This window comes from Miscanthus floridulus, chromosome 9 (genome assembly GCF_019320115.1).
Source record: "Miscanthus floridulus cultivar M001 chromosome 9, ASM1932011v1, whole genome shotgun sequence".
Classification (NCBI taxonomy): domain Eukaryota; kingdom Viridiplantae; phylum Streptophyta; class Magnoliopsida; order Poales; family Poaceae; genus Miscanthus; species Miscanthus floridulus.
The window spans coordinates 44,777,265-44,800,810 of NC_089588.1; the positions used below are offsets into that span (position 1 = coordinate 44,777,265).

The 23,546-nt window shown below is 42.4% G+C and overlaps 1 protein-coding gene across 1 annotated transcript; it reads right to left on the reverse strand.

The window, feature by feature from the left end:
- Window positions 1-20,339: 20,339 nt before the first annotated feature.
- LOC136479776 (disease resistance protein RGA4-like) lies at window positions 20,340-20,852 on the reverse strand. Its single transcript, XM_066477532.1, has one exon. The coding sequence runs from the start codon at window positions 20,850-20,852 to the stop codon at window positions 20,340-20,342; it is 513 nt and encodes a 170-aa protein (XP_066333629.1).
- Window positions 20,853-23,546: the final 2,694 nt, after the last annotated feature.

Sequence of the window (23,546 nt, forward strand, 5' to 3'; positions counted from 1 at the left end):
GTTGCTTATCAGCATCATCAAGCCACTTCATTAGGAGCATAGCATGACAACTGAGCAAACTTGTCACGGTACTCAGCGATAGACATGGATCCCTACTTCAGAGCTCTGAACTCCTCTTGCTTGAGCTCTATCAATCCCTCTGGTATGTGATAAGATCTGAAATTGTCCTTGAACTCCTGCCAGGTAACAGGAGGTGCGTTGGCGGGACGTCCATACTCGAATGACTCCCACCAGTCCTGAGCTTCTCCCTGAAGTTGTCCTGAAGCGTACAACACCTTTTGCTGATTATCACATTGAGCTATGTTGAGCTGCCTCTCCACTGCACGAAGCCAATCATCTGCTTCTAGTGGATCAGTGGCACGAGAGAACACCGGGGGACGGCCCTTCAAGAATTCACCACGCTTATCACGTGGTGCTCCACCACCCTGTTGGTTCTGCTGATTCTGCACCAACGTTTGCATGAGCTGCGTCTGTATTGCCAAGAGTTGTTCAATAGTCGGTGGTGGTGGTGGTGGATGTGGGGGAACACCTCCACGACCCCGGCCTTCTTCCTCTTCCAGACATCTGCTTATCAAATATTCAAAATTTATACATTTCTAAGTTAGAATACATTCTGAAAATTTTCTGGACGAGTCTCAACATCAGCAGTTGTGTAAAACAGTCATATCTCGAGTTCCAGAAATCTAAATAGGATGTACTTTATATGGTTGGAAAGATTACGAAATTTTCTACAACTTTTATTCAGACCACTTTCCCAGATTCTGTCGTTAGATTACTCAAAAACAGGATACAATCGAAACTGTTCCCAGATTCTAGACTGTGCAGAAACTTCAACTTGAAACAGAGATATCTCACGAACCAGATCAGATATGGGGGTGATTCCAGAGGCATTGGAAAGATAATTAAGTCTAGTTATTCCCATAAAAATTTCATAATTTTTGGTCGTGCATATTTTAATTGGCATTGAGATAAAGGCAGACTGCTCCGAGAAACAGATTTCGAGAGAACAAGATGTAGCTAACCCAACTATTTATTTATTGACCCAAACTTTAATATTCTTAAATATGAAACTTGCGGACATGCCCACAAAGTTCCAGCACACATTACAAAGATCCAACTCATGCATAAACATAATAATAAATCAACTAAACACACAATGTTCACACCGCACTAAAAACTCGACCCAACTCGACTCACTCGTTCTACTATCGTGTTATTACATAAAGGGGGACTCCAACATCTAGGGGCGATACTTATGAGGAAGCTCCTCATACATCTTTGGCAAATTGAGGCACACCCTTTGTTCATCTATCACCCGCTGGTGCCTCTTGATTGCTTCCTGCTGCGCCTTCAATTGATTCTCCAATCGGCGAATCCTTGACACAAACTCATGACCAAAGTGTACCATCGCTTCAGTGGTTGGATCCGTGCCCTACGGGTCCATTATTGCCCATCCCAATTCTGGGTGTTGATGAGGAAGGAATCGGTATTGATCATCCTTCATATCCTCAAATCGGCGACCACGGAGGCCTATGCAAGCTTCAGCAGTTGCATCTTCTATGCCGTCCTCCATGGTAGCGCGGTGACCATGGTGTGCGTAGTTTGAATCCAGCTGATACGCGTCTTTCTGCTCATCCCTGATGGTGATGCACACCCTAACCTTCCAGTAGGTGTCTTCAAGAGGGTGTGCATGCTCTTCGCAAGCGTATTCTACAGCTGCATCCCAGTCACTGTAGTATGTCTGCAGCAGGCTCAAGAGTCGGTGATGTGAAACGGAGTATTCACATCCCTGGCTTATACCACACCTTTGTTGTCCACCCCAATGGCGGGATCGGCTCATCCTCCTCAACAATGTCTTCATCTTCGTTTTCAGGACAAGTCAACGATCTCAACTTCTTGAGGGTCATCCTGGGCTGGCTCAGGTGTGAACTCAGGCGTTGGCGGTGTTGGCGAATCCAATTCCTGCTCTTGAGGTTCCTCCTCCTCAGGATCCACGGACAAACCTTGTGGCGGGTAATACCCTCCAGTGCTCATGCGAGCAGTCTTGTGGGCACGAGGCATCTACAGAATTAGGTTTAGTTAGGTTAGATTAGAAGAAATAATTTTCATAATAGAATAAGGCAAAAGAAGCATAAAACTTTAGGCAAATAACAAGGGTGAGATAGAAAGCATGAAATGAGTGAAGCAAAAGAAGCTAAAACGACCATTGCTAACTAGGCTTGCGTCCTACAGTCAACACAGGCTCTGATACCAATCTGTCACACCCAATTTTAAGGATAAAATGGAGTGCAAAATCTTATGTGCGCTCAGAGATCAGTCACACACATAAGCCTGACAAATTATGAATAGTATCATCACAAATGTTTATTACATCACGAATAAGATAGAGTTATCACATAAATATAGCGGGAATAATGAAAAGATCTCTCGCGGAAGCTCCAATTCACAGGGACGTCGACTGGTTGACCACAAGTCTAGTAGTCCTCAGGGAAATCATCATTCTCAAGGTCATCTGTTACCCATCCGGGATTTTTATCCAAGTAATGAAAATAAACAAGCGTAAGTACATGTCGTACTCAACAAGTGTAACACGGGGTTCATGAGGCTCAAAAGGCTAGACACAGGTTTACAGTGTTCATCTTTTAGTTGTCACAATTTTAGCTTATGAGTAGCATCAAGTTGTTTCAAGTTCCCATTGCCAAACACATGATCAAATGTAAACATGAATAATGAATAGCATAAACAAATGTTACTTAGTGTTCATCTATTCCATAAATGTTCCAAGGCCGCTCGTGACCGTGAGCATGGCTGATATACCAGTTTTACACTCTGCAGAGGTTGTACACTTTCACTGTGAGTCGTGATACCCATATGCCCGGGTTTATAACTCCCAAAACACTTCCAAGGTGAGCAGGCAGGGGTCACTATGAAGCCTTTCAAAGGTTCGTCTAACAAGTTAGGGCCATTAGATTCACTTGGCAAACAGTTATAGGAACCCCCCGGTCAAATGGCACAATTCCTTCATGGCTATACACATAAGAGTAGAGGCTGTCCTATACCCGATTCGTCAAGCCATTCTTACGCCAATAAAGGTAACCACTAACAAGCTAGAAAAGGTCCTCATACTGAGCTAAAGCCAGAGCCATGTAGCCCTCACAGCTATACTGTAAGTCCCGGATGATCACTTACAGATAAGTCCTTAGGGTGAGGAATCTGAAGCATTTAGAAAGTAGCTAAACACTCCAGCCCCCTGTTTCCATGTTGCTAAAAAGTCATATTTTAATGTTTATTGCATATACCATTAGTCAAGTTACAAGATCATGGTTTAATTGAGCTCTAGCAAGGCTACCCACATGCATAACCCATAGGTGACAAGGTAATAGTTCAATTCTAGGAAATCCCTATCAAGGTGACACATGCAATATGAATTTAATGAATTAAAGTGAATAGGAAACAAAGATGATCCCATGCTATCCTTGCCTTGAGCAATGTACTCTTGCTGGTCCTGCTCGTCAAAGTCGTACCCTGGATCTCCCACGAACTGCTCACCGTCTATACTCGATAACCACAGCAACATACAAGCATCCAGGAACAATCATGCAAAGCAAACAAGGCTATAGATTAGAACAGCACACCAACAGTAAAGAATCAAGATGAAAAGTTTGGAAAACGAATCTACGTTTCGCTAAGAACACACAGACGCGAGGATCACAAAAATCGGATCTAGAACGGAGAAGTTATGAATTATACAAGATTTCCTATAGGCAAATAATAGATTAGATCTAAGCTCAAATTATAAAAGTTAGAAACCTACTTTACAGTAGCATGAACATGTACATTACTTAATTACGAATCTAACGCAACTTGAACGGATCAAATCGGAGTTAAAACGAAGATTTTACGGCGAAAACAAGTTGAATGGCAAATCTGTAAATAGCTGAAAACGTATTTCAATCTAACCGCATGAAAATACGCTTTCTGAAGAAAGAAACATAAAATGATAAACACGCAAAGGACCGCGGGTTAGATTAGGGAATAAGAGAGGGTCTCTTTTGAAATTTTTCCAGCCGAAGGGGTATCATCTTTTATGGACCGTCGGATCTCAACCGAATGGCTTAGATTAGAAGGGAAGGGGGAGAAGAAGGCTGGCCGGTCGGCAACAGGACCAAGCGCGGCAGCGCCATGGCCGGGGAGCAGGGGAGTTCGCCGGAGTCCTCAAATCCAGCGATTTAGGACACGGTTAGACTCGGAAGAAGTACGGGGAGCGAGAGGAGATGATCGCGAACTCACCAACAGGCTTTTGGCGGACGGAGAAGACGTGACGACGACGAGCGGCTCGGGGTAGCTGACGGCGGAGCTCCTGTACAACCCGGCGACACAAGGTAAGCTAAATAGAGCGAGAGAAAGAGATAAAAGGGACTCGGAAGTTCGCAGAACTGACACGAAGCTCGGCAACGTGCTTACAGAGGTGATGTCGTGACGAAATCGCGAAACAACCTCGGCGGCGGCGGCGCTTAGGGCTACGACTGCTGCGGCTACGAAAAACGGCCGCCAGATGGGATAGGAGGTAGAGGAGAGGTGCACCCGCTATTTATGAGGACGGAATTCTTGGGCGCGACGGCACACGGATCGTGGGAGCTCTGGACTTCGGCACCGACGCGGAACAGAGTCCGACTCTGCTACGGCGAGAGGAAAGGGGCGGGTCTGACCTGTGGGCCCGGCCGATCAGCTGCGGAGGAAGCCTGCGCGGGCGTGGCTCGCGGCTGGCGCCAGCGAAGCTGGGCTGCGCGACTGGGCCGGGGAAACCAGGCTTTGGCCCAATCAGTGAAGAGCGCGGGCCGGCTCTGGAAAAAGTTGGACCGCGGCAGCAGCAGGCCTTCGGGCCGAAAAGAAGAAGGAAGAGAATTCCATTTTTTTTCCAATTACTTTCCAAAGCAAATTTTGAAAGCAAGAATTCAAATCATATTCAAACTTGAGTTCAAATCAAACCATTCCAAAAATTTATATGCAGCAGCATGAATGCACATTCATTGTTGTTAACCTATATTAAATTTTAATTTGATAAACTTTATTATTCTTCCTAAGCTTAAATGCTGACAAAAATGCTTAGTAAATCAATTTTTCCTTAGTTTCAATTGTTGTAAAATTTGGGGTGTTACATATAGATATATATGTATATATACAACACTTTCATAATCTTGTTCTCGAAAATAACGATATCAATAAACATTTAATTTACATCATTTATTCCTTAGGATCAAAGTAGAACTCGCCGTTGGGATTTAGCACTTTTTCTAGAAGAAATCCTGCTATTGACTCTTGAACTGCTTTCAGATGGTCTTTTTGCATGACCCTTCGTTTCAACCATTCAGTCCTGCATTTGAAATAAAAGGAAAAGTATTAATACACACACAGATATATATATATATTCATTTAAAAATAAATAAAAATTTGATATATACGTACTCTGAGGACATCTTCAGGAGTTCTTCTTATGTGCGCAGTGATAAATTCACAAACGTAGTATCCACACAAGTTATTACCTGGTTGCTGCCGCAAACACCACTGTACGAGAAGAAGATTATTCTCATCATCTCACACGTAAATTGAAGTACGATATAGTAATTAAACACGTGGGGAAGTGTATATAGTACAACTTACTGGTATTTCAACTACATTAAGTGGTGCCTTGCAATACTTGCGGTGTTGCCGAATAAACTCTTTCCAAACCCTGTGCGACCAATAATGTACGATCGTTAATAAATTATGGCAAAGTCTATTCAATAATAGTTGTGCGCGAGAGATCGAAATTACCACTGGATAATGTCTATCATATCTTGGTATAGTGCCCGCTCTTTTCTCAACGAGTCAAAGACTACTAACCGACTTGAGTTTAACTCAATGACAATGAGTATGCAGTGAAACCTGTATTGGTTTATACACACACATACATGCATATAAGTTGTATTGATATTACATAAAATGTGTAGACTACATTATTATTAACACTTACTCAAAGTTGTACGGAAAAGTATTATTGTCTTGTCGTGCTGCTTCACGAAGAACATCATGATATTCTCCTGTGCTTCAGATACCCACCGCTCCTTGACAATAATACCGGTTTTGAATACGATATAAGGATCAATGAAGCCAACACTGGTGTCTTGTATTCTTTGGAGCTCTGACATCTGGAATCTGTATATAAATATAAGTTACATGTGAGGATAATTATATACACGTACGCATGGAAGTGAGTTTATTAAATAAAAGTAAGAATCACTTACAAACAAAAGGAGCTAATGATTGATTTGTCCACAGTGTCCATGTGGTATAGTTGATGCAATTCTTCGAAACTAATATGTAAGATGTCATCGCCATGGAAGTAATGATGGTCTCTAAATCTGATAAAGATCCACTGCTCACCCCTGCCACACGCCTGCATGTACCACTTGTTGAGCAAGTATATTTGCGTACCCAATTCATTCAGAGCCGCAGGGTTGTACAGACTTTTGCCATATTTATAAGTCTTCCAGGTATCAACTTCCAGGTTCTGGATTGGAGCTTTGCCCGTCAATTGATCCAAGGTTAAACCAGTATCTTCAAAAAAGCATTAAGGGTTTGAACCGACACTTCTCCAGAGTTGTCTGGTCGATAGACTTCTATGTTAGAACCATATTCATTAGCAACAACAAGATTTTGCATTGGTTGCTTCTGTTGTTCGAGCTGTGGGACATCCTTCCCTGATGCTCTTTTCCTTTTCTTATCTGCATCATGTGACTTCACAAGGGAGCGGTCATAGTCTAATAGTGGTGAAGGCTTACGAAGTTCAATCATCTTTTTCTTGTGAGCATCGACCTTCTGCCTCAGCACATCTCGTGGTATGTAAAAGTACGGCTTCTCCTTAAGCTTCGCTTGACTCTTGTTTTTGATATCTATAAAAAAATCTTTCACTTTTTTGTCTTCTTCAGCTGCTATTTGCTCATCAGTCTTTTCAGGAAGTATTTCTTGAGAAATAACTCTTTTTCTCGGGGTCTTCTTTGCCGCCGGGACCTTAGACGTCTTTGTAGTGCGTCACTGTGGAGGGGGTGGGGGCGGTGTTAGAGACCGGCGTGGAGGCGATGAGGCCGGTGTTGGTGGAGAATGGCGTGGATGCGTTGGAGATCGTTGTGGAGGCGGTGGGGCCGGTGTAGGAGTTGAAGATCGTTGTGGAGGCAATGGGGCCGGTGTAGGAGTTGGAGATCGCCGTGGGGATGAAGTCGTCTCGCCCCCCGCGACGCTATGATGAGATGGGGAATGAATGATTGGGCTAGGCTAGGGGGAGACCCTGCTACAAAAACAAGTTGTGAGTCAATTATTTTTGAAGCCAATAGAAAATTAATGGAAAATAATATTTCATTCACTTTCATTCGTACCTAGGGTGAGGTAGGGGAAGCGGTGGCGCCCCAAGAATGATGACGAAGCGTTTGTGCCATTGAATAAATGTCTTCTCTGCTTCTTCTAGTGTCTTCTCCCCATCACCACCTTCAATGTCAAGAGGAACATTGTTGTAACCATTGAGCACTCTATCGACCGAGACGCTAGCATATCCAGGTTGAATAACTGACCCATGGATTCTTGGTGTCTTCGTTCGGTCTATTGGAGATACAACCCCGACAGCCACCATGATTGATGCATTATTACCATCTGGAATGTGCAGCTCACATGTTGTTGGAGGCTCGGTAATGTCATCAACAGGGAAGCGCAACCCAGCGTCATCTTGAATAACTGGCAGCTCCGTGGAAGCACAACTGCTTTTCATCTGACCAACGGGGCTAATGGTGACTCCCAGCGTTGATTGCGATTGCATTTGACTCATTGCTAGCTGCACTTGCCTCTTGATCTCCTCCTGCATTCTTGCCTCAAGAGATTTTTCTCGTTCACGTGATTCAAGCAATGCTTGTCGTGACTCATCAACAAATTGCTCCAATACACGGATTCGTTCTGCCTCCTCATCCTTCTTTCTCTGGCGGCTTCTGTAGGTATCCTTGTCTGCTGGGAATGCGTGTAGCCACGGAACCACCCCATAGCCTCTTGTTCGACCACCGTGTTCGGGATTCTCTAGGGCATATGTCAATTCATCCTTCTCTCTGTTGGGCTTGAAAACACCACTATCAGCTTCTTCCCTAGCACGAGCTAGTCTCTGTGTTGCTCTCTCAATTTTTTGGCCGAAAATTAGCTTGCCAGTGTCTGGGTCTAGGCTTCCCCCATGAGCGTAGAACCAATTCTTCGCGCGTTGAGGCCAGTTCTTCTCTATTGTTTCACGTATGATTCCCTTGGCAGTAATCTCTGCTTCTAGGTTCTGCCACTTGGGAATAGCTCTCCTATAACCACCTGATCCCATGCGATGATGGTACTGCTTCTGTCGGGCATTCTGCTGATTCCTCATCATACGTTCCTCACTGTCTTGAGATGTCTTGTATTCTACGAAGGCATCCCAATGGGACTCCAACTTGACAAACGCCTTAGCATTGAAATCCGGCGTAGCATTCTTCAAGATAAACTTTTTATACAATGTCTTCTTCCAACTCTGGAATAATGTTGCCATCTTCTTCGTTGTCCAATCCCTCACTAGCTCCTTCAAAGCATCATCTGCTTGTAATGTGAAATGCTGAGTGATATCTCTCCAAGCTAGGTTCTTATCATGATCAGATACAAAACTAACATTAGGAGTGGATATCTTCTGCTTCCATTCACGAGCACTAACTGGGATCCTATCCCTTACAATGAACCCACATTGATTGACATATGTCTGAGCATGTGGTCCCAATGGTTTGCCGGTGTCGGTGTCGAATTCTGATATTATGAAACGGCCCTCTAATGGCTTTTTTGGCCCTCGGACTTTCCTACTTTTGTCGGTGGTTGATGTAGATCCAGAGACCGGCTATAGGAGTAGAAACACAATGATTAACAATAAATATACATATGCATGCATCTATAAGAGATGATAGATAATCGAATATACCTCGCCAGTATTTTCTTGCGCGACAATTTGTTGATCTTCAACCACTGGCATATTTAGGATATCCTCATAATCAGCAAAGTACTGACTCATGTCATCTACATCCACATTGGTGCCGGCGTTGATAATATCCGCCATTATGTCATCACTCAAGTTATCATCCGGAGCAGCCATTTGTATCTTCAAGATAACACATAGATAGAATTACTATGGTACATAACATAAGTACATGTGATAACACATATAGAATTACTAAATCCAATTAAATATAATAACACATAATATTTCATAAGGATAAACAATAATAAGATATAGGCTTTGGAATCAAATCAAAAATACTTTCGATCCAAAAACATGGAAATAAATACATGTATATATATATACACATAGAATGATACAATATATTTTCTCTCTCTCTCAACACGTAGAAATAAGTGCATATGTCTATATCTCTAGATATGCATGTGATAACACATAGAATGTCTCTCTAGATACAATTTTCTCTCTCTCTCAACACATGGAAATAAGTACATGTATATATACATATAGAAATAATTAAGTACATATGTATACATATAGAATCTCTCTCTAGATATATATAGAGAGATAGAATATATATAATTACTAAATCCAATTAAATAAATCTAACATGAAATTAGACAAACTAGTAATAGATAATACATTTTAAAAAATCTAACTAACTAAAAAATTATCTAAAAAACTAACATATATCAACTAACAATCTAACTAACATATATCAATTATCTAATAAATCTAACTAACTAAAAAATCTAACTAACATATATCAATTATCTAATAAATCTAACTAACTAAAAAATCTAACTAACATATATCAAAAACTATCTAAAAACTAACAATAAACTACTAAATATTATTTATTAGTATTATCTAAAAAACAACTAAAACTCCAACATTATATATCGACGACGGCAGCGAGGTCGGGCGGGCGGGCGGGCGGGCGAGTTCGACGACGAGGCCGGGCGGGCGGGGCTCGACGACGGCAGACGAGGCTGGGCGGGCGGGGCTCAACGACGGCAGCTGATCACGAGGCCGGGCGGGCGGGCGAGAGCTCGACGGAGGCGGGGCGGGCGGGGCTCGACGACACGGCAGATGAGGCCGGGCGTGCGGGCGAGCTCGACGGCCGCCGGGCGGGGCTCGACGACGGCAGACGAGGCCGGGATCGACGACGAGGCGGGGCTCGGCGACGACGAGGATGAGCTCGGGTGCGGCGGCGGAGACGGGATGCGGAGAGACGGCGCGTGAGATCGAAGATGAATAGAACAAGTCGATATATATAGGCCGGGACCCTTTAGTCCCGACTGGTAAGCTTAACCGGGACTAAAGGTCCAACCCTTTAGTCCCGGCTCGGGACTAAAGGCTTTAGTCCCGGTTGGTGTTACCAGCCGGGACTAAAGGCTTTAGTCCCGGTTGGTGTTACCAGCCGGGACTAAAGGTATTTTTGGGCGGGCACCAAATTTGCCGCCCACCCTTTAGTCCCGGTTCCTGGCCTGGGCCGGGACTGAAGGCCTGAAAATTTTGGCAACCCGCCAGAGTAATTGAAAAGGCCTGGAATTTTAATTTTGTTTAATACTAGGTTAATCAATTAATTCCATAGCAACTTCAATACTTTGCAATATTTATTTTAAAAAATACTATTGATTAACTAATTATTTATTGTAAATAGGAAAATTTTGTAACCTAAAGTTTTTAATTTCTTTTATGAATATAGAATATAAATGTTACTAATACTAAGTATTATGTTAATGCAAAAATATATTTGTAACTTAAAATTAATAAAACTAATATTATTTGATAGGAAATTTATTATCACATTATTGTAACGTCAATATTTCAATTTTTTCTCGGTTTTTGACCAAAATTGATAGGAAATTTTTGTTGAACCTATAAAAATAAAGAGAATGTAGTATTTTTGTTCTACAACTTTTTCAAATGAAAAAATGGCCTATATAAGGATTGTATATATTGATGAGCTGAACAAACTTGGTATTCAAAACTTTTCAATTTGAGACAATCTAGGGTTCCGAAAACTAGTTTGTAGGCGTCGAAATTTAAAAATCACAAATTTCAACCATCCAAACTTTCTCAAATGGAAAGTTGACCAAAACACCAATTGTAGATATTTTTGAGTTTAATAAACTTGGTAATCAAAATTTTTCAATTTGAAGTAATTTAGAGTTCATAATACTAGAGTCAAAGTGTTGTTTTTTCATTTGACCAAATTTGACTTGGTCAAACTTGCTCAAATGAGACAATAAATGACCTCAGATGAACAAACTCTGAATACCAAGTTTGATCATCTCAGCAAGATCTACAATTGTTACATAGGTCATTTTCCCATTTGAGAAATTTTATCAAACACTAGTCACAAATTATTGAATCTCATATAGACTTTCTAAAACTATGTCACACAGTTGTGAAATTTGAACTACATTTTGTTCAAGCTTTTTCAAATGAAAAAATGGCCTATATAAGGATTGTAGATATTGATGAGCTGAACAAACTTGGTATTCAAAACTTTTCAATTTGAGACAATCTAGGGTTCCGAAAACTAGTTTGTAGGTGTTGAAATTTAAAAATCACAAATTTGAACCGTCCAAACTTTCTCAAATAGAAAGTTGACCAAAACAACAATTGTAGATCTTTTTTATTTTAACAAAATTTGTATTCAAAACTTTTCAATTTGAAGTAATTTAGAGTTCATAATACTAGAGTCAAAGTGTTGTTTTTTTCATTTGACCAAATTTGACTTGGTCAAACTTGCTCAAATGAGAAACTAAATGACCTCAGATGAAAAAACTCTGAATACCAAGTTTGATCATCTCAGCAAGATCTACAATTGTTACATAGCTCATTTTCCCATTTGAGAAATTTTTATCAAACACTAGTCACAAATTCTTGAATCTCATATACACTTTCTAGAACTATGTCACACACTTGTGAAATTTGAACTACATTTTGTTCAAACTTTCTCAAATGAAAAAATGGCCTATATAAGTATTGTAGATATTTATGAGCTGAACAAACTTGGTATTCAAAACTTTTCAATTTGAGACAATCTAGGGTTCCGAAAACTAGTTTGTAGGCGTCAAAATTTAAAAATCACAAATTTGAACCGTCCAAACTTTCTCAAATGGAAAGTTCACCAAAACAACAATTGTAGATCTTGATGAGTTTAATAAACTTGGTATTCAAAACTTTTCAATTTGAAGTCATTTAGAGTTCATAATACTAGAGTCAAAGTGTTGTTTTTTCATTTGACCAAATTTGACTTGGTCAAACTTGCTCAAATGAGACACTAAATGATCTCAGATGAAAAAACTCTGAATACCAAGTTTGAAGTCATAACATATTACATAATATATTAAACATGCATCGTTGTATCATGCGGGCACAACAGTGAATTTCTTCTTGACGTATGACCCTTGGTTATGATCTTGTCGTAACCATGGAGTGTCTTCATCATTTAACATGATGCTTGGATCTTTCTTCACTATGAAGGGTGGAATTCGGACATTTCTTTCGTAATCTTCTGACATGTCTGACTTGTCTTCAATTCCCACTATATTTATTTTCCCAGAAAGAATTATGTGGCGCTTTGGCTCATTGATCATTGAGTTGATGTCTTCGTTTTTTCCTCTCTTTGATTTTGTAGACATGTCTTTCATATAGAACACCTGACTCACATCGGCAGCAAGGACGAATGGTTCCTCTTTGTACCCAATATTGTTGAGGTCCACTGTTGTCATTCCATACTCTTTGTCGACTGTTACCCCTCCTCCGGTCAGCTTCACCCATTGGCACCGGAACAAAGGGACTTTAAAATTAGGTGCGTAGTCTAGTTCCCATATCTCTTCTATGCGGCCATAGTATGTTTGTATATTCCCATTTGGATCTGTGCCATCTATGCGAACACCACTATTTTGATTGATGCTCCTTTTATCTTGGGCAACTATGTAAAATGTATTCCCATTTATCTCGTACCCTTGGTACGTGAGGATATGCCACGATGGTTGCCTAGCCAACAAATACAGTTGCTCATCAATATTGTCATCGCCTTGACATTCTTTTCGCAACCAACCACTGAAACTTTCCATGTGCTGACGCCTAATCCAAGCTTCAGTCTTCCCTGGAAACTTGGATCGTAAGAACTCCTTATGTATCTCGATGTACGGATGCACCAATGACAAGTTTTGAAGAACTGTGTAGTGTGCTTTATTGAAATAATCGTCTTCCATGCCGATATATGTTTTCTTCCCTAAAGTTCCTTTACCACTGAGTCTCCCCTCGTGTCGTGATTCGAGAACGCCAATCGGGGCAAGGTCAGGAATAAAGTCAACACAGAACTCAATGACCTCCTCTGTTCCATAGCCCTGGGCGATGCTTCCTTCAGGCTTAGAACGGACTTTCACATATTTCTCCAAGACTCCCATAAACCTCTCGAAGGGGAACATGTTATGTAAGAACACAGGTCCAAGAATACTAATCTCCTTCACCAAATGAACTAGGATGTGTGTCATGATATTAAAGAAGGATGGAGGGAACATCAACTCAAAGCTGACAAGACATTGAACCACATCATTCTGTAGAGTAGCTAGTTCCACTAGATTGATTGCCTTCTGAGAAATTGCATTGAGGAATGCACATAGCTTCACGGTGGCTAGACGTACATGTGGAGGTAGAATTCCTCTTAAAGCAACTGGAAGCAATTGCATCATAAGCACGTGGCAGTCGTGGGACTTTAAGTTTAGGAATTTCTTATCTGGCACATTTATTATACCCTTTATATTGGAGGAGAATCCCGATGGGACCTTGATGCTGCTTAGACATTCGAACTTGCTGTCCCTCTCTTCTTTGCTAAGCGTGTAGCTAGCAGGACTTAAGTAATGATGTCCATCATCTGTCTTCTCTGGATGAAGGTTGTCTCGTTCTTTCATGCCCTGCAAGTCCTGGCGTGCTTCAAGTGAATCCTTTGGCTGTCTCGTTCTTTAATCTGTTTTCTAAAATAATATTCCCACTAAAATTCGAACATTCGAACATTCAAATATGCCCTTCAAGTGAATCCTTTGACATTCGAACATTCGAACATGAAGGTTGTCTCGTTCTTTCATCTGTTTTCTAAAATAATATATTTAAACAAAACTAAAATTATTTATTTATCTAACTAAACCATGAAATATGTACTATGTATAATAGTAAAATACCAAACTATCAAGTGATTTTACTATTGTAAATCATCATGTGATTTTGAGCTAAAAATGACATAGAAATCACATAGCTCAAAAACATGTTTCAATAAATAACCATCCGTACTAGTTGACCTTGCTTACGTGATCATCTCGGCGAGCATTTCTCCATCGGACGGCACCGTACTTGGCCAAGGAAGAGCTCCGATTCTACGAGGAAGGGAACACGGTCTTCCACGACCGTTGCCACTCTCCCTCGTAGAATCAAAGCTCCTCCTTGACGCCCGTTACCGCTCGGTAGAGAACATGCTCGCCGAGATGATCACGGTCCACAAGTTCAACTAGTACGGATTTTCTACAATTTTCTAACTATTTTCTAAGTTTTTCATTTCATGAAAATTTTAATTCTAAAAAATAAAAGGCATGATTTCTAAGTATTTCATTTCATGGAAAAAATAATTCTAAGTGACCTGCTCGATATCGGCGAGCTCACGGGCGTTTAGGTTGCCGAGGATAGTAACATTTGTAGATGACATTTGTAGGTCTGAAGTTATCAAATATCCATCAAATTATAGCTCAAAAACATGTTTCAATAAATAACCATCCGTACTAGTTGACCTTGCTTACGTGATCATCTCAGCGAGCATTTCTCCACTGGACGGCACCGTACTTGGCCAAGGAAGAGCTCCGATTCTACGAGGAAGGGAACACGGTCTTCCACGACCGTTGCCGCTCTCCCTCATAGAATCAAAGCTCCTCCTTGACGTCCGTTACCGCTCGGTAGAGAACATGCTCGCCGATATGATCACGGTCCGCAAGTTCAACTAGTACAGATTTTCTACAATTTTCTAACTATTTTCTAAGTTTTTCATTTCATGGAAAAATTAATTCTAAGATCACGTAAACCGCCGGGGACGAGGATGGCGCGTGCTCCAGCGAGGACGAGCGAGGCATGATTTTGATGAACTAATTTAACTTTTGTTTATCCAAACATATATGCAAATCATCAAGTGATTTTGAGCTAAAAATGACATATAAAATCATAATAAAGTCCAACATATAAAGTTACGCATGCATCTACATCGCAAAATGAGATAAGCTACTGATAAAACATAAGAGGATTAAGTTTGTTACCTCCAAAATCGAAGAGCAACACCAATGGAGGGGGAGAGAGCAAGAACAACAGCAAGCTGAAGAACAGAGGCAGTGAGTTTAAATGGAATGGCTCGGGCTCGGGGAGGAAGAAATGAGCCGGTGTATAGGCCGGCATAATTAGTCCCGGTTAGGTGGTCAAACCAGGATTAAAGATTAATATTTATTCCCGGGGTATCACCCAAACCGGGACTAAAAGCTTTAGTCCCGGCTGGTATTACCAACCGGGACTAAAGGTTTAGTCCCGGTTGGTAATACCAGCCGGGGCTAAAGATCCCTGCCCCGCGGACGACCGTTGGGCAGGGACCTTTAGTCCCGGTTGGTATTACGAACCGGGACTAAAGGGTCCTTTAGTCCGGGGGCAAAAAATGCCGAGGCTAATGTCAAATTAGGACATCGTTCTAAAGTCTATTCTCTATTAGTGCATGTTTGAGGCCTGTCAAATTCTGCAGACCAAGGACCAGGCCACCTTCCCACTTGAACTGGTACCGTGCCATCAGGTGCAGGTTGAGCCTTTCGAGCTTTGGCATGGCTCCTGGCTCAAACTCCAATGCCGCGTCACACCAATTACAGAGGAAATGAAACTTGAGCAAACGCTGAAATCCTTGTGGGTTGATTGCGTTCCTTGGGTAGACGATGCCTGAATCTCCATCTTTGTCATTGAATAAGCCAACAGTAAGAGAGAGCAGCATGGGTAAACTTGCTAGAATATTTATTCCTTCCTTGCCTGCTTCACCACGGACAAAAATGCGGAGGCAGGTCAGGTTGACTAGTGAGCTGATTTGAGGGCCCATGCAATTTAAGTCACGTGTATTAAGAACAAGCTTTCGAAGTGGTGGTGAAGTAGGGACACACGAAGACATGAATGGACGTGTGGCATCAGCATCACTCCCCCACACGTGCAGTTCTCGCAGGCGCGTGAACAGCTTGGAGAGCAATGAGATACATGCTTTCTTGTGGCCCTCCATATCACGAAATTCAGTAAAGTACGGCCAATCGATTTTAAGTAATTTCAGATTGGTCAGATCACGAGTCCTTGGATAAACTTTACAGATTGAATACCCAAATTGATCCTTGATAGCTCTTCCAACGCCTGAAGACTTCCGATTACATCAGGTTGTTGCAATAAATTTACACAAAGCTCTATAGCTACGAAGTCTCAAACCTTTTTTGTCTTCCCATTGGCTGTCTGCAGCGGGCCGGGGTAAGCAGCAGCAGTGGTCGGCGGCTCTAGGAGACACGGATAAGTAATAGCAGTTCCAAGTGCACAAGACCCTTCTTAACATTAAAGCACTTCTAGTTAGTCTCAACGGTTCATTAATGATCAAAGGGGAGGAACCACAGTTTGCCCTCAAGCACCGTAACACATTTAAATCTCCGGCTATAGCCTCCGCTATCTCCAGCTATAGCAATTTGAGAAGGATTTAGTTAAGTTTTTCATGTACAAGTTAGCCCTTAGCTGCCGCTATAGACAGCTATAGCCTGTTTTTGGATATAGAAAGCTAAATGGCTTAGCCGGCTATTTAAAACCTTGAACACATGTCACTAATAATTAACAGAAGAGTCACTGATGTATTCTACTCAAGCTTAAAATAACGTTCCACATGACACAAAAAATTTGGGAGTTAAGTTACAAATACTGATCAATCTTAATTTGGAAACAAATACAATAATGAACCATGTGACTGATGAACTCAATGCATAAAAAAGAAGACTAGAATTTCTAAAATAAAATGAAGTGTCGTACCAGACAAAACTACGCAAGCAAACCTATCTAGGCATTGTCAGAACTAAAAGCCACATAGCAATTGGAACCACCAGTTGAAGCTCCCTGAAAGACTGAGATAGCTATCAACCAGCGGTGCCGCCTGCCATCTGAGAGGTCGAATTTGCCTTGTTCAATTCCTACATACTCCGTACGTACCTAAAAACGGAAAAACATATGATAATTTGTGGTCATACTTATTCTCCACATCATGTACTCACAATGGTCTTCATTAGGCTTCTACTATGGCATGGTCGGATGGACGCCTGCTGCACCCCTGAGCCATCGCAAATTGATTTTGTCTTTCGACCTGGAGTATGGGGGGACGGTTGGGATGGACAGCTGCTGCGCCCCTGATGTCATCCTCCAAAGCCTCCACCTCGTCTGCAACAGCAGCGCGGCAGTCAACCTCGACAGCCACATGTTTGAGGCCTAGTCCCAGATTCTGCAGCCCAATAACGAGGCCACCTTCCCCAAACTTGAACTGGCACCGTGCCATCAGGTGCAGTTTGAGCCTTTGGAGCTTTGGCATGGCTCCCGGCTCAAACTCCAATGCCGCCTCGCGCCAACAGCACAAACGAAACTTGACCAAACGCTGGAATACTTGTCTGCTGATTGCATGCCTTGCGTAGACGATGCCTGAATCTCCATGGTCATTGGATAAGCTGACAGTAAGGCCTTGTTTAGTTGGCCAAATTTTGGAAATTTGGCTACCGTAGCACTTTCGTTTTTATTTTGCAATTAGTGTTCAATCATGGACTAATTAGGCTCAAAACGTTCGTCTCGCAATTTCCAACCAAACTGTGCAATTAGTTTTTTTTTCGTCTACATTTAATGCTCCATGCACGTATCGCAAGATTCGATTTGATGGCTACTGTAGCACTTTTTGAGAAAACTTTTTGGAACTAAACAAGGCCTAAGAGAGAGCAGCATGTGTAAACTTGCTAGGATATTTATTCCTTCCTTGCCTGCTTCACCACGGACAAAAATGCGGAGGCGGGTCAGGTTGACTAGTGAGCTAATTTGAGGGCCCACCCTTTTTAAGTTATGTGTATCAAGATGAAGCATTTGAAGCGGTGGTGGAATAGGGACACACGAAGCCATGAATGAACATATGGCATCAGGTTCACTCTGCCACACACGTAGTTCTCACGGGAGCCCGAACAGGCTGGAGAGCGTTGAGATACATGCTTCCTTGTGATCTTTCATATTAAAGTACGACCAATGAATTACAAGTATTCTCGATTGGTCAGATCACTGAGTCCTTGGATAAACTTTACAGATTGAATACCCAAATCGATCATTGATAGCTCTTCCAACACCTGCAGACTTCCGATTGCATCGGGTAGGCGCAACGAAACATGGACAAAAAGGCGCACTAGCTTCTGCAACTGGATAATACTTGCTGGTAGACATTGTGATATCACATCTAGTGTCTCCAGATGTTGCAGCTTTACTTTATCTTGTGGAAGCTTGCCGACCAAAGCATAATTGTGTACCCTCAAGTACTTCAATTGACCTAAACTTTTGACATGTCCAAGAGGGCATTCACCAACCACACCTTCTATATTCAGCACTTGCAAGACTTGGCTGTTTAAGAACTCTGTGGCATGCTTATTAACCAGAACTGAATTTGAGCCAAAGATATTGATGGATCGGATCTGACCTCCAGTTTTTATCATCTTGGCAATCTCTTTCGCCCGGGAAGAAATGTCTTTTTGGATGGATAGACGGCGAATCTTGTTTGAAGAAGAATTTTTAGAAAAATCATTACCATTCCATATAGTAAGAAAGTTGTCCTCCACAGCCTTTGATACAATGAACTCAAGTATGACATCATGAACTCTGCACTGTTTCACTGTTGCACCGTGTCCCCCAACCTTGGTTGGCTGCACCAAACTTCTATTGATGAGCTCATTCAAGTAACTTCTCCCTAGCTGTTCCATACTTTCCCTGTCCTGTCCAGGAATCAGTCCTTCGGCTACCCATAGCAATATCTACTGTCGGCAATCAATGGGATAATCCTCTGGAAACACACTCAGATATAACAAACAGTTCTTTAGATGGTGAGGAAGGTCAATGTAGGTCAGCAGCAGAATTCTTTTCATCTTATCAATGGGAGAATCTTTGTCAACTACAGCAGCAATAGACCTCAATACATTGACCCAGACTTCCACTGCTTTGCTTCTGTTTGCTAATACACCAGCTATACTGATTATGGCTAGTGGTAAGCCGCAACATTTCTTTAAAATATCATCGGATACTTTCCTCAAATCTGGATGGCAATCATCACCGGACAAAAATAGCCTCTTAAAGAATAATGTTTGGGAGTCCTCATGATTAAGGGGCTTTGCTTGATACATTTGTGCAGCAATACCAGTACAACAAGATTAGGCTACTGCTTCAATGCGTGTTGTAGTAATAATTCTGCTTCCATTGTCATTGACAGGTACGGCAGATCGTACAAGCTCCCGTGCTGATACACTCTAGATATCATCAATCAAGATGAAGTACCTGCATACATTGGTTGTGGAATCATGTTATTAATTATGTAAGGCAACCATGAATTGAAGCGTATTCCAGTGAAGTTAAAGATGTCGGAGAAATGTAAGATGGATCATAGTGGCACACTTTTTTATCAGTAATTATTACACATGAGAAATACAGTCTGTAAACTACCATTATTTAAAAAATATGTTACAACCTCCAAAATGGTAAGTGCCGCATTAGAACACCTAGAGACCCACTGAAAAGACATGACGCATTCAGTTCAAAAACTGAGTTCCAAAATCAGATTTTTATGGATATTTAGAATGCTGGTCATATTTTCCAAGAAGTAATTTTACTGAATATGGATTAGATGGTGTAAAGTAAAATTTTTACCAAAATGATGCAAAGTTGACTTGAGTTTGTTTATTGTTGCAACATCTTTAATGATGACATTTGATAGATATGCTGAGCCATTGAAGTATCTGAGGTAATTTTAAGCTGTCAACTTCATTAGGCCAGGAAAAAAAATGAATCATTTTTTAAAATTCCCAGAAAATTTCATAAATGGCCTAATAATTAGGTGAGCTCATGTGACATCTGTGACTGGTCAAAATGGCTCTTGCTTATTTGAGACAATATATCTCTAAGAAGTTTCTTCATATCTGGAGTTTGTGATACAGACACAAAAGCCCGGCTATCAAAAGCAGCTTCAGTGATTTTGTGGTACACCTACATGGCGAGAGTGGTCTTTCCCTGCCCACCTATCCCATAGATGGACCACCTTGTGCTCCTTGTCTTCACATCTCAATAAGCTGATGATCTCATCACGAGGAGCATCGATTCCAACAAGATCCCTGGCCTCCTGAAAGAGTGCAGGCGCTCGAGGATCCAACGGCACTGGCTGAGATGAGGAGGCGAGGAGACACTGATTGATGTCGTAGTAGCGTTTCCCCCGCTCGCTCTGCTCGCTCATGAGCCTCTTGAGTCGTCGGATCTCCTCTGCTATTCCTCTGTCCTTGAACAACGTTTTCACCATTTGAATGGCCTTGTGCACGAAGTTGGCCGTGGAACCTCCATCTCCATGGCTGTGATTGAGCACAAAACGGTCGATGCAATCCTCAATATCGTAGGACAGCTCACGCACCTTGCTCCTCCAGTCTTTGGCGAGTGGATCGATCTGGTCGTCGTCCTTGTCTTCGAGCCTCAGCAGCATGGCTTCCATGGTGCGCAGCTTGTCTTGCCCTGGGACCAGATCCCTTAATTGACGTCTCTGGCGAGGTTGTACTTCTCGGTGAGCATGGCGGCCAGCTTGCCGATGACGGAGCCCATCACGCTAGTGGTGGCGGCGCTCGCCGTCATTTCGGCCATCTTGACTCGCGATTACTGGCTGAGTGAAATGCTAGCTAGCTTGTGCGGTGGTATGAGAGAGGATAGGTGATTCAGTTCTCAGGTTAAAGTGGGGCAAACAACAACGCATCCCATTAGTTAAATATATAATTCTCCTCTAGATTCGCGAGAACCACTCCAAGGCACGTTGTCACTGACACTCCACACGACGGCTTCAGTTCTAGAGAAGATTAATTTAAAGAATGCTTTTGAATTTGTGAAAGGGAGCCCACTTTTTGGCCGATCTCAGTGATATGTTTTGTTACACTGTTTCAAAAAATGTTACATCCCTTTATAAGTTTTGGTGGACGAAGAAAATAGCCACCCTCAATGCATATATAGATTCATGTCACTAGCTTTATAAACTAGTCTCTCAATAATAAATAGCTACCTACGATTGTAATCAAATATGCCACATAAATAATTTTGGTATGGTGTGTAATAAGCGACCCTTTCAGCCATCTTCTCAACTCTCTCACTCAGTTTTTCTATTTCGTCCAGGCCATCTCAATCTACAAGCCATGTGACGATAAGTGCTGCTGTGCTGGCCGACGGTGACCGGCGCGCAACTTGCAATGTCACACCAGGAAGTAAAAATGAAGGACCGAAACAGCGACCAGAGGGGGTGCATGAGAGACTCAAATTTCTTTCGAAAACTTAGGCCGCTATCCCAAAATCAAACCCCAAACCCAAACACACGGGAGAGGAGAGATCCACAAGCCAACTAGGTGGCTGGATGTCTATGGTGATGACCAAGAGATACAGCGGGACCCTCGAGAAATGACCAAGCAAAGCCCTCGACGGAACACCTCAAAGCCGAGAAGTCTGCACAGGACCCGACTGTCTGCAGTCCAAGCGCGGACTGTCCACAGAAGAGGGGCCGGACTGTCCGCTGTCTTCGCCGAACTATCCACCGGCCAGAAGTTCGAAAACAGACTGGCGAGAAACAGTTCTGGTCTGGACTGTTCACAATAGTGGCGGACTGTCTACAGTCAGGGCCCGGACTATCCGCACCTGTGCTGAAATGAAACAGTACAGACAGCCGAACTTGGCTGTTCCCGACCCCGACTGCCGGACTGTCCGCGGTCAGGGCGTGGACTGTCCGCGGTTTGCGGGACAGAGCTCCCGGAAATCACCAAGAACACAAATTCGCCCGATTTGTGACCAAATCAAAACCAACTGCCACCAAAATTGAAACAAGGGATCACAAGGCAGTAGGTGAGCTACTCCTAAGAAATAATCGCTCAAAGTATAGTCAATCGACGGGAAATTTGGATCATGCGAAGAACACCGCTTTTTTGACTCCAAAAATTGAATCGCCCCGATCTATGAACTCGTGAGGTTTCAGTTAAATTCCTTCAGTGGAAAGGATCAACTCACGTCCTAGTTCATTCCAAATCAATCGGTTTGACTCAAAACGACCCACAACTCAAGAATCGAACGAAAATGTGAGAAGGGTTGGAGATGAAGAAGCAAGAACGCGAAGAACATAAACGAGAATTGCACAAACACATCGTACCATGAATCCCGGAGGTCATGAGGAGGTTAGGGCCTCCATTCCCGCAAAAGTTTTTTTGGTTCGATTACACGGATGAACTAGCTAAAACATCCGAGGACCTCTTGAGAGAGAGAAAGCTAGAGAGGGGAGACCTAGAGAGATGAAAATGAAATGGCAAGAGGTGAGGGTGATTGGGTCACCCTCATCCTTATTTAACAGGGCTATTACATAGTTCCCAAATTGCCCTCAGATACTTAGAGCGAACCACCTAACCCTAAGGCATTGTGGTTGAGCATGAAACGATCGATGCAGTCCTCGATGTCGTAGGACAGCTCACATACCTTGCTCCTCTAGTCCTTGGCGCGTGGATCGATCTGGTCGTCGTCCATCTCCAAGAGCATGCGCAAAACGGCATCCATGGTGCTCAGCTCATCTGAAAGGTCCTAATATGGCTAGAGGGGGGGGGGGTGAATAGCCTATTTAAAAATCTACAAATCAACTAGAGCAATTTGATTAGTATGACAAATAGCGTAATGCAAACTTGCTCTAGCTCTACAAGGGTTGCAAGCCACCTATCCAACAATTCTAGTTGCAATGATTACTTACGCACACCATTTACTATGCTACTACTCACTAAGAGCTCTCAATCTTGCTACTCTAAAGAGCTCAACTAGATGAATGTAAATAATAAAGCAAGCTCTCAATTCTAATTACATTAAGAGCATGTATCAACTAGTTTGCAAGAATATAAATGAGTGAGTAGGGTGATTATACCGCCGTGTAGTGGAGTGAACCAATCACAAGATGAATACAATATCAATCACCGGGAGAATACCAAAGGCAAGAGACAATCAATTTTCTCCCGAGGTTCACGTGCTTGCCAACACGCTACGTCCCCGTTGTGTCGACCAACACTCGGTGGTTCGGCGGCTAAGAGGTGTTTCACAAACCTCGTCCACATGATAGGACGCCACAAGAACCTACCCACAAGTGAGGTAACTCAATGACACAAGCACTAGAGTTACCTTTCGA

Excerpts from the sequence above, each read along its gene's own strand:
- LOC136479776 (XM_066477532.1), bottom strand. The coding sequence starts at position 20,852 with ATGGAAGCCATGCTGCTGAGGCTCGAAGACAAGGACGACGACCAGATC.